Source organism: Eucalyptus grandis, chromosome 9, assembly GCF_016545825.1.
Source record: "Eucalyptus grandis isolate ANBG69807.140 chromosome 9, ASM1654582v1, whole genome shotgun sequence".
Classification (NCBI taxonomy): domain Eukaryota; kingdom Viridiplantae; phylum Streptophyta; class Magnoliopsida; order Myrtales; family Myrtaceae; genus Eucalyptus; species Eucalyptus grandis.
In genome coordinates this window covers 26,351,680-26,363,593 of record NC_052620.1, presented here as the reverse complement: position 1 = coordinate 26,363,593, position 11,914 = coordinate 26,351,680, and the positions used below count along the sequence as shown (strand labels likewise).

The 11,914-nt window shown below is 39.5% G+C and overlaps 2 protein-coding genes across 3 annotated transcripts in view; both read left to right on the top strand.

Annotated features, from left to right (window-relative positions):
• Positions 1–7,595, top strand: part of LOC120285922 (purple acid phosphatase 2-like) — a 7,863-nt gene extending 268 nt beyond the window's left edge. The window contains exons 2-9 of one of the 2 annotated variants that reach the window (XM_039301409.1): positions 4,224–4,317; positions 4,556–4,756; positions 4,853–4,964; positions 5,180–5,409; positions 5,902–6,040; positions 6,482–6,702; positions 6,932–7,053; positions 7,153–7,595. In XM_039301409.1, coding sequence (XP_039157343.1) covers positions 4,224–4,317; positions 4,556–4,756; positions 4,853–4,964; positions 5,180–5,409; positions 5,902–6,040; positions 6,482–6,702; positions 6,932–7,053; positions 7,153–7,345 — 1,312 coding nt within the window. In that variant the 3' untranslated portion in view covers positions 7,346–7,595. Of the gene's footprint in view, positions 1–3,943; positions 4,318–4,555; positions 4,757–4,852; positions 4,965–5,179; positions 5,410–5,901; positions 6,041–6,481; positions 6,703–6,931; positions 7,054–7,152 lie in introns of those variants that run through there. The other variant, XM_010030325.3, reaches the window with a different exon arrangement.
• Positions 7,596–8,374: 779 nt separating this feature from the next.
• Positions 8,375–10,862, top strand: LOC104418861 (purple acid phosphatase). Its single transcript, XM_010030324.3, has 8 exons — positions 8,375–8,564; positions 8,669–8,872; positions 9,007–9,118; positions 9,369–9,598; positions 9,735–9,873; positions 9,989–10,209; positions 10,293–10,414; positions 10,508–10,862. The coding sequence occupies exons 1-8, from the start codon at positions 8,379–8,381 to the stop codon at positions 10,692–10,694; spliced, it is 1,401 nt and encodes a 466-aa protein (XP_010028626.2). The 5' UTR covers positions 8,375–8,378; the 3' UTR covers positions 10,695–10,862.
• Positions 10,863–11,914: the final 1,052 nt, after the last annotated feature.

Here is an 11,914-nt window from a genome sequence, read left to right as displayed (position 1 = left end):
CATTCTTAGGATTTGAAGGAAAAATATATTAGGTAAGACTCATTTGTTATACTCATTTTAAGTCGAGGACCTTTGAAGATATCTCACATCGCTTGATAATGGAGTTATGTGCTCTTTATACACACATGGTCTTCCTCCATTTATGCGCGGTATATGTGGTCCGAAGATGGAAGATCAATTTCAAGGACATTAAATTATTCGGTACATACAAATAAAATGAATTTGATCACGTCATTTTCATTGACCTAGATTCAATCTACCAAGCATACTAATTTCATGTAAGTATTTTCCCGATGAATTGATTGTTTAAAGTAGCCGTAAATTGTGGACCGCATTCTTTTCTAATATGAGCAAAGTCAAGATGGCCTTTGCGTCTATGCTTTCGAAAACATTAGAATCTGACATCTTAACAATCAGCTGAGTTTACACCAACCTACTTATGTAACCAGACCGGGCATAAATTTAGTTAGTTATCAATTAAGACACAATTTATTTCACGAAAAATAAATCATTCGAAAAATATTTTCTTAAAAATAGTTGCCTATATTGCTTACAAAGGTCAATGTGCAACAACAAAAAAAAATCATCATCCACAAAGATATTTGAACATAAATTGTTTTGATAATGAAAATTTAGTTCTCTCAAGTTATGTAAATTATTATTTTAAGAAAATACTTTTTAAATTATATATTTTTTCATGAAATAAATGGCATTTAAAATAAATGGGAATGCGAAAAAGAAAAAGGATAGGGTGGGGACTAGACTACTTGGAGCACTAAAGATGGCTTGAGAGTTTTAGTCAGTCAACTCACGAGGCATTCATACAATTTTCATTGACAATTCCACTTCGTTCGGTACCAAGATTCCTCGTGTCGCTCGGGGATGATCACAAGTTCTCGTCCACAAGTCTACCGGCGAGCGCTCGATCTTTGCTTCGTTGACTTGTCAGGCTTTTCACCGGTCACACGTCATCATCTTACTAAAAATTTAACCGATAAATCATAACACGTGAATATTTATCACTAGAAGATAGGCACGTCGAGTTTTCTGAGTAAGTAAATGAATCGGATTATTATATTTTCTAATCATGTAAAAATGATAGTGATCACAACGATATTGCAGATGAGAAACTCAATACTTAGCTTGATATTCGCTTATTGCTTGTGTTAGTCTCGTATCAATTGGATCATTTGGGGTGTCTACTTATGAGCAAAAAGGGCTCAAGCGTAATAAGAGGAGGAACTCGAAACCTACTCTTGATTTGTTTGGCCAATTCTGTCATCGATTCTGAATCATCGTGGAATAATCTCTTTCTAAGACACCAAACAAGTAATCGAAGCTTCCTTTGTGGTTGATTTTACTGTTGTTTTGCATACTTTCTCAAAAGAGAGTGGAAGCAACATATTAATGCGATTAAGTTAAATTGAATACATTAGTGAACCGTTCCAAGTGCATCATGATTATACAGAATCTAGTGGATCTTCATTTTCTACATTATTCTTTGACATTTTGAAAGTTTCCCGACCGGAATCATTTTTCTCGCGTCCTCTTTCTTTTCTTGGAGAAATAAGGACACTAATTATTTTAATGATGTCAACTATATAAAATTAACAATTTAATTATCTTAACCACTGCAGGTTATGACCGTTGCAAATTATCATCCACATAAGACTGCCATGTGGAATCGCAAATTTTCATGGGACACTTAACGGATGCTAACATCATCCCACAAGTATAAAATAGTACTTTTTAATTGAAGATATTCAACCACCGGTGTTTACTCAAATGATCACCCTTCAAGAAGGAGGTGGGGATTCAAATCCCCACCTTTTCAAAGGAAGTAGGGGTGGGGATGATTGAGCACATCCTACGATGAAATTAAGCAAAAGTTTGAGCGTGAGGTTTAAATTAAGAGTAGAGTAAAAATTAATCGAAAAAAACAAATTGAAGATATTTGACATGTCATGTTAAAAGTGTAGATAAAAATAAGGATGTAGGAAACAAATAATTGAGAAGATTTCTATATGCAAATTTATAAATTGTGTATATATATACTTAGAAAGAATCTCAAGTAATAAATATTGATAAAAGAAATTGTAACTTCACAAATTTGACTCAATCTCGGATTGCATTATTATGCGAATATTCTGTTCGTGTTTAGATTTTGGAAGGACCTGGAATAGTGGGAGACAAGGTCAACATTCCCCGCAAGTTGACGGGGTGAAATAAGCATGAGAGACAAAGCTAAGAAGAGAACGAAGAAGAATTGTACATTTTGATTTCTAAATTGTAGCTCCATTACAAAGTCAATGATGACTTATACACACAATTAGAAAGAATCTCAAGTAATAAAAACTGACAACCAAAAGATCGACTGAACCAATCTCGAATTGCTTATCATGTAGATATTCTTATTTTGTTTTTAATTATGGTGCGGGTTGGAGATAATGTTTGAATCAATTCCAAATTATTTATCATGCGAATATTCTAATTATGCTCTGATTTTAGTACAAGTTAGATAGGAACGTTTGATTCTGGTGCAAGCCGAAACAACTAGTAATGGATTGGGTCGACAATTATTTATTTATTTTATTTTATTTAATGTGGAAAAGCCTATACTTTCTTAGACGCATTTTAAAGAAAGGTGTTGAACTTTTTAAATCACTTTGGTTGGGCTAAAAGTATCACAAAGTTGTGTTCTCATCTGGTATTGAGCTAAAAGATTAAATAATGGGATTCACATGATTAGATACCGATCGAATGAGAACGGTGATGAACATATCTAGGGGGAGCTTCTTTTGGTGGCTTTTGACTCTAGTAAAAGAAAAGTGGTCCTTTCGGCTTTCGGCATATCCCTGCAACAACCGGATTGGAATTGGAAATGTGCTAGTTGGTCTTTTATTGTTAATTGGATTCCTAGTGTTGCTTTCTCTCACTTTCACACATTTGGTCCGCCTCTTGTCCTTGCCGACGTTATATTATTATATTACGCTAGACAATGGTATTGACTTTTTTTCCACCCAAAAAAAAAAAACTTATTAAAAATGCATTAATCAAATTATCAGGTACAGTTTATGTGGTTAAAGTGGATTCAAATTTCATCATGTAAGTTTATCCCTGATTTAAAGAAAACGATAGCACTTGAAATTGCTACATACATTGAATAATTAGACGAGCACATGCAACATATTGAGCGCATAAAATAACAGGATTCAATAAGAACTATGAAAGCACAAATAGAGACATAAATGGGGAAATTTTAAACCTATCATACAAAATTCACGTTGTCATTTAAATATGAATTGAGGAGCTTATAAGGTACTTTTCTGAGCAGAGAACAAGAACATGGACATGTGGTGCAATAAATGCATGTAAAAACAAGCATTTGGCCCTTTGGCGTAATAAGAAGTTGAATCTGATCAAAGAAACATGGCGCAAGTTCCTCGTGATGTGAGAAGACACGTGAACCTTTTGGACTATTCGGAGCAATTTCCTTTCGGAAGCATATGACTGGTTTGGTCACGTCAAACCTAAGATCACAGACCCAACTCTTTTCCTCTTCAGTGAAACGTCGCCACCAGATCACGTCGCCACCGATTCGAATTTCAAAGTGGCCGATTTCTTTGCTGCATCTATCGATTGTCCAAGCCAGTTGCACGCGAAAGAAACTGGCAGTGGCGACACCCAATTTTCGTCCAAAACATTATTGCCTTCCTGTCCTTACCAGAAGCAGAGTCAATTGAATGCGCTTTTTCGCCGTTATCATTACGAAATCTCCCATGGTTTCGCCGTCAACTGCATACTCCAGACCAGCCTTATCAAGAAGGGAAGGAAAGAAATGGACTAAATCAATCGCGTATTCCCTTTAAAAAAAAAGGGGGACAGCCTCTTTCCACATTTAAGCGCTCAAAAGAGTTGACGTTTACCCTGTAGATGCGTATTGGTCCCGTGGATATTCCCGAGTCTTATGCAATTTCCTATCTTGCAAAGGCGCGTTCCTCGGTACTACATTCACCTATATAAGAGGCAGTGCGATTGAAGTGAGAATTCGTGGGGAGTCTGTCACGTTGGCTCTCGTGCTCTGACTCCTCCCAGAATAAGACCAAGATGGCTGTTCTGGGATCTTCTTCTTCTCGTTGTTCAGTTGCTGCTGTTGGGGCTGCTCTTGTTCTTGTTCTTGTTCTGGTTTTGAATGGGGCCGATTTATGCAATGGAGGGAAGACCAGCACTTTCGTCCGTAAAGTGGAGAAAACCGTGGACATGCCTCTGGACAGCGATGTTTTCCGAGTGCCTCCTGGCTATAATGCCCCTCAGCAGGTCTCAACTGAGCTTGTGTTCTTTGCTCTTTTCTTAGCATAGCACAAGCTTTTCCTTTGTTCTTTTGTGACTCGTGAAATTGTTAACATCTACATGTAGAGACACGCTGGGACGAGTGTGAATTGAGTTAATCCGGTTTCAGCTTCGATGTGATTTAATGTCAGAGGTTACTTTTGTTAATTTCATTCTATTCTTTGTGGTTTCTGATTTGGGTTTTGCGTTTGGCGCGAGCCTTTAGGTACATATAACACAAGGAGATCATGTGGGAAAAGGAGTGATTGTGTCATGGGTGACTCCGGATGAACCTGGGTCCAGTGTAGTGCTCTACTGGAGCAAAAACAGCGAGCACAAGAAAAAGGCAAAGGGCAAAGTGAATCGTTATGAGTTCTACAATTATACTTCTGGTTACATCCACCATTGCACCCTTAACGACTTGATGGTAAATCTCTTGATTCCTCCAGAAAATTTAAATTTTTTGGTGCTTGGTCTGTAAAATTTGGTAGATGTAGCTAATGCTTGTTTCGGTTACTGGCAGTACAACACCAAATACTATTATGAGGTCGGAATTGGACACACGGTCCGACAGTTCTGGTTCATTACTCCTCCGGAGGTTGGCCCTGATGTTCCATACACTTTCGGTCTCATAGGTAAGTAAATCACATTATCATGCGTAGATAGTCAATCACTCAGAGTAACTCCAAAAGCTTATTCCTGCCCATGTAATATAGGTCTTTGCAGAATCATTTAGTTTTGATAGTCAAGTCCATCAGCGAGTCGCAGCAAATTTAGTTCAGCAGTTAATTTACATGCATCCGTGGTTCTACACTTCTTTCCATGCTCAGCATGCTGATGAATGTTACAGGGGATCTTGGTCAGAGTTTTGATTCAAACGTGACCCTCACCCATTACGAACATAATCCACAGAAAGGACAGACTGTGTTGTTTGTTGGAGACTTGTCGTATGCAGATAATTATCCCAACCACGACAATGTGAGGTGGGATACGTGGGGAAGGTTTGTAGAAAGAAGTGTAGCTTATCAACCCTGGATATGGACAGCAGGAAATCATGAAATCGACTTCGCTCCTGAACTCGTGAGTGCTAGCATTATTCATCCACCAAGACATATCTATTTCACATTCAGAGTCACATAAACCTTAATCCATCAGTTCTGTGATAATTCATTACAGCAAAAAGTCTCTACAATCCAATTAATTGGTAATTTACTTTAATACTGGTCATTATATCAAACAATCCTCCCCGCTTTTTTGGTAGCTAAGAACTTCTATCCAAGTTCCAAGTCATCATATTGCATTGTTCATCTTCACTGGGAAGTTTGGGAACTGAAGGAAGCAATGAATTCATTTCTTGAGGTTTATTAAGGCAAGCGGACAGTAGAACTTAGACTGTCACCCAGTGTAATTTCACAATACATATCAATGCTTTACAATATCAGTGTTTATGATGTTACAGGAAATATGCAGGGGATGAAGTCCTCGCCCTTTCATCCGTTTCCTGAAGTATCAGGATGTATGAGTTCATATAATGACGTGACTGATGATTTTGTACATTTTTTTTTTCTGCAGGGAGAAAATAAACCCTTCAAGCCCTATACGAACAGATACCATGTCCCTTATAGAAAATCAAACAGCACCGCACCTTTTTGGTACTCCATAAAGAGAGCTTCAGCATACATCATAGTCTTATCGTCATACTCTGCATATGGTATGATTCCTACATCCTTGACTATGCTGCCAACATAGATGAGAATAAGATGCTACTCTACGGCACCTCCCATGTTTATGAGATAATTTTGGGATATAATAATAATGTTCATTTATCTGCAAGGTCGAAATTAGGTGGAGAGTCAATATGAAACTTTACTTTCACATCTGTGGATGACAGCAGATCCATTTTTTCAAGATTTTTATTAATTTAATAGACTGCAGATAGACGTTGGGAGCAAATATTCATCGTTTAACTCAAAACATCCAGTAATGGAAATGAAAGTTTGTTAGGCGCTAAAATGGTTTTGATTCGATGTCATTATAACATGTACGGTTATATCAAGATGAACAATAGAGGCATGTCTCTCTGAATGCCAATTCCTATTGAATGTCGTAGCTCACTTTTGCTTAATTCCTTTTACCTCTGTTCGCTCCTAAGGTAAATATACTCCCCAGTACAAATGGCTTGAAGAAGAGCTAAAAAAAGTTGACAGGACCGAGACACCATGGCTGATTGTTATGATGCATTCTCCCTGGTACAATAGCTACAACTATCACTACATGGAAGGAGAAACCATGAGAGTGATGTTCGAGCCGTGGTTTGTGAAATACAAAGTAGATGTGGTGTTTGCAGGTCATGTCCATGCATATGAACGATCTGTAAGTCGAAATATTTCCTTTTCCTCATCATCTAGTTTATCAGCTTTATTTCAACTATAGGCTTTCCCTAGAAAGATGCATGAAGCCAACTCTGATGAGTTAGTCCAATCAAACTGTCAATTTTTACATGTACGAAGTGTTGTGAGGATGAGCGGGAAATTAGAAATCCGTTTATTTGTTTGTCTAGTTTGAATGTAAGAACTTGCTGGCTAATTGATGAGTATCACAGGAACGTGTATCCAACATCGCATACAACATTGTGAACGGCTTGTGCATCCCTGTTCATGATCAATCAGCTCCAGTGTACATAACGATTGGTGATGGAGGCAATCTTGAAGGTTTGGCCACCAAGTAAGATGAATTATTACCTCACAAAAAACGCTGCCTAACTTATTCATGACTATTCTTTGTCGACATTGGATCATGTTCATATCTGATTTTTTTATGCAGCATGACGGAACCCCAGCCAAAATACTCAGCCTACCGCGAAGCCAGCTTTGGCCATGCGATTTTCGATATTAAGAACCGAACGCATGCATACTATAGTTGGCACAGAAATCAAGATGGATATGCAGTGGAAGCCGATTCTATGTGGTTCTTCAATAGAATATGGCATCCAATTGATGATTCTACAAGCGTTTGATGGTTATCACAGGACAGGACAAGTTTTCTCTTTGGATCTCTTCAATACGCTTCCAAGCAATTAAAAGTTCTGCAATTAGGCTTCTTGGAGTCTATGGTACTATCTTTTTGTAATAGATTTTTTTTTTTTTTTAATTTGAATGAAAGATTCATGCTGGAATTTTAGTAGACTGCATATTTTTTATTGTTGAAGTTCCTAATAAACATGTCTGTAAAACCTTTGCCAATAAATGATAATTTTGAATTCTCAATACAACTCTTATCTTGCGGTGATTAGTATTAGTCGTATCTAGAAAGATACACGTGAAGGACATACTCTTCCTGTCATAATCATAGTATAGTTTTTTAGATTAACAAGCAATAATCCTTGGAATAAATTTCTTCAAATGGAAATAGAGGTGCTTTACTAGACCCTGTGAACAGATATTCGATGATTCCCTGAACCAAAAATATGTGAGGTAGTCCTGAGCCGGAGCGTGTAGCTTCAGATCCAATTGAGAATCTTGGGTCAAGAAAACTACAAGTGAAGACAGAATCAGGTTGAAGTCTAGGATCAGGATAAGCATGTTTCGTCTATCTTAGGGAGCATGCCATACGATGCGCGTGATAGTCGTCGTGTTTATCAATATGAGATTGTAAATTGATACATCATCACAAACGTAACCATAGACTCAGAAATTTCATTAGCAAGTAGTTTTAAGGTTACTCGTACTTGGAGCTGATATCGATTAGCTTCCCGTTGCTCAAGGACAGAGAGAATCACGAAAAACTTCTACTTCACCAAATTCCCAGTGCAGATTTTTAAAAGCATGAAAAAATCTGAATAGACCCAATCGAAAAGATCTTTTCTGTTAAGTTCGCTGTTTGAATACGATCCGGTTTCTAAGTGATCAAATTCAGGTGAACTAAATATCCCCGAAATTCCTGGGAAGGTCAGAATATTCCCCATATATTCAGGTGGAACCTATCACGTATATAAGAGCACTTGAGTCTTGACTAAAAGCTAGACGAAGTATCACGCAGGCTTAGCAGTGATGAGTTCGCACTCGTTCGCGCCTGGCTCATCCGCCCTGGCGGTTCTTGCATGCTTCCTGAGTGTTGCTGTGATCTGCAATGGAGGAACGACGAGTCCTTTCGTTAGGAAAATTTGGCCGTCCGTGGACATGCCTTTTGACAGTGATGTCTTTGCTGCGCCTACCGGACATAATGCGCCCCAACAGGTGAACGGTTTCGATCTTCCGCTTTTCCTCTTGACAAAAGAAAGGTTCACGTTCTGCAGGATCGCTGATCACGGTCAAACCTCGCCTCGAACGATGTGTTACAGGTTCACATAACGCAAGGAGATCACGTTGGCAAGGGAGTGATCGTGTCGTGGGTGACTCCTCATGAACCCGGCTCCAACAAAGTGCATTACTGGAGCGAAAAGACCGGGAGGAAGAAGCACTCGGAGAACACTGTTGTCAAAACTTACAAGTACTACAACTACACTTCTGGTTACATTCACCATTGCACCATCAAAGATTTAGAGGTGAGTAATAGCTTCTTTCAGGTTTGCTTAATTAGAGCTTGTTGGTTCTTCCGCTACTTTTGTTAGAAGCATGTAGCGAAGCGACACCAGCTTTGGCGGTCGGCTTCTTTCTGATCCGGTCTACATGATTGCAGCCTGATACGAAGTATCACTACGTAGTCGGGTCTGGACACGTCCGGCGACAATTCTGGTTTGTGACCCCTCCTGAAGTTGGCCCTGATGTCCCGTACACTTTCGGTCTGATCGGTAAGGTTCTCTGTAGAATATCTGATGATGGGTTGAAGAGTTGGTTCTGGTATCAGATGTCAATATTTGGTTTCAAAGCAAGACGTGATGATATGGTAGTGAGGAAGAAAATTCCAGTCGGACTAAATTACATCACTTGATCTCTAGTAGCTTTGTAGCGCTCTATGCGCAATTACCAAGATTCTCTCCGGAAATTCGATATCAACTCTTAACTTCTGCCTATCTCGTTTATGTATTCATTATCATGCAGGCGATCTAGGTCAGACGCTTGATTCGAATGTGACCCTGACTCATTATCAGCAAAACCCGTACAATCCAAAGTCAGTGTTGTTTGTCGGGGACCTGTCCTATGCAGATGATCATCCGCTGCACAACAATTTGAGGTGGGACAGTTGGGGGAGGTTCGTCGAGAGAAGCGTGGCATATCAGCATTGGATCTGGGTTTCAGGAAATCATGAGATTGATTATTGCCCTGAAATTGTAAGCCCTTTCCATAGAAGTCGCTGAACCTTAATCGAAAAGCAGACACCTTTGCTGTTCCTGATTCTTTCAGCCTTTTAGCATTGTGGACTCTTGGATTCTGATTTTTCACTTAGGAGGGCTAGTTGTGTTTCAGGGGGAATATACGCCATTCAAACCGTATTTGCACCGGTACGAAATCCCATACAGGGAGTCAAACAGCACCAGCCCTTTGTGGTACTCAATAAAGAGAGCTTCTGCTTATATCATAGTACTGTCTTCCTATTCGGCATATGGTAAGGATCCTTTACACGTCGTTATGAGGAGGAAACCTCTATCTTCCTATTCGGCATATTGTATACCGCACTGCATTGCTTGTCGCTTTAATGCTCCATCGCCTCGTCCTTTCAGCTATATACACTCCTCAGTACGTATGGCTTCAAGAAGAGCTGCCAAAAGTGAACCGGAGCGAGACGCCGTGGCTGATCGTTCTCATGCACACTCCATGGTACAACAGCTACAATTACCACTACATGGAAGGAGAATCCATGAGAGTAGTTTTCGAGCCATGGCTTGTTCAGTACAAGGTCGACGTCGTGTTTGCTGGTCATGTGCACGCTTATGAAAGATCTGTAAGCTTGGCCTATCTTTGTGTAAAGTAATGACTTCACCCTTGTGGTTTCTTGAAATATGATGATGCGTTGTCTGTCTACAGGAACGCATATCGAACGTAGCATACAACATTACAAATGGTCTGGCTACTCCCGTGTCTGATCCGAACGCACCTGTCTACATAACCATTGGTGACGGAGGGAACATAGAAGGCTTAGCTAAAAAGTAATAGAATGAAACGCCCTATTTTTTTCCCAATCCAAGTTTGCCTGCATTTTTTGCCTGAGAAAACTGAATGAATGATTTTGCGTGGAGCAGCATGACAGAGCCACAGCCAGAGTACTCTGCTTTCCGCGAAGCAAGTTTCGGGCACGCCATCTTTGACATCAAGAACCGAACGCATGCATACTACAGCTGGAACCGCAACAATGATGGAATTGCTGCAGAGGCCGATTCTTTGTGGTTCCGCAACCGATATTGGGATCCGGTCAAGGAATCGAGCTGATCTCCATTCCGGGTTGGATTGCCTTCTTATGATTGGAGTCACATGGCGTCAATTCCCCTAAATATTTGTTCAGCTCTCTCATATGTGAATCACCATCTCTTCCCGGCTAGCATTTGTTAAGACTAATCAGAGTGCTTTTTTCTCTAGTTATTCAGATTCCTAGTTTTTTGCCAGTACTAGTTTCGCTCTGGCCTTTCAATCCCTCTAATTATTCGTTGGCTCTTCCCCTATGTAAATCATCATCTCGCTTTTGCTAAGAATAAAGACTACCTTTTTCTCTGATCATTCAGTGTCTATTTTGCCAAGATACAAGCTTCTCTCTGACTGCAAGCACAAAACCAACTCCTGCCTCGACCACAACTGTCTGCAGCTATCAAATTTTTTTTTTTTTTTTTTTTTGGTAGGTGCAACTATCAAATTTACTTGTCTGCAATTTGCGAGATGGAACGGCTTTACACGCTTCGCTCCATGAACGCGTGCATACAACAAAACTTAACTTCGACAGATCAGCAACTATCTATGAATTTGATCCATGGGGATGAGTTCATTCGATAACAAATGGAGGGGGGGGAAAAGAACCGTGTGAGCTTAATCTTATATTGTGGTCGACTCAATCTTTATCGCCTCTGTACCGAACTAAATCCACGCACAGCACATACTGTTTCCTTTTCTTTAGCTCAAATTAAGCTTTCGATTTATAGTTCTCAGTTACATACCCTGATCTCGTATTTGACAGGTGAAGTGCACAGTGCAAGTAAGAAACCAAGAATTGCTCCACAGACCAGTTAAAACTAATAGACTCAATCTGAAATCCAACCTTGCGGTGAGTGAACAAAGATGTCTGCTCAAGGGGTATAATAGAAAGGAGCAATTCTGGATGTATTAACCCACCAAAGCCCTTGAGAAGAACAAACCTACATTTTCCTGTTGGATCTTTCATGAGTAGGTGATTACCATTTCTTTCTTTTAATGAGACCAAGCCGTCAGCCATTTCATATCCCCTTCCCGAACTAGATATTATCCTACCCATTTCATAGAACGAACATCAATCTTTCCGTTACTTGTATGAAAATCAGGACATTGACCTCGTTTCCTGCTCAGAAAACCAGAAGGGAACAAAACGAATACTGCAGCAATTTTTCAGTAGTGATACACTGCACAATATTTATAACTTAGCACTATTACCTAATCGAATATTTAATTCATGAATTCCTCAGTCC

What these genes read in the sequence shown, in the direction of transcription:
- LOC104418861 (XM_010030324.3), top strand. Translation starts at nt 8,379, where the DNA reads ATGAGTTCGCACTCGTTCGCGCCTGGCTCATCCGCCCTGGCGGTTCTT. An exon ending in TTGATTATTGCCCTGAAATT is followed by an intron (nt 9,599 to 9,734) that starts GTAAGCCCTTTC and finishes GTTGTGTTTCAG; the next exon opens with GGGGAATATACGCCATTCAA. An exon ending in TGCACGCTTATGAAAGATCT is followed by an intron (nt 10,210 to 10,292) that starts GTAAGCTTGGCC and finishes GTCTGTCTACAG; the next exon opens with GAACGCATATCGAACGTAGC.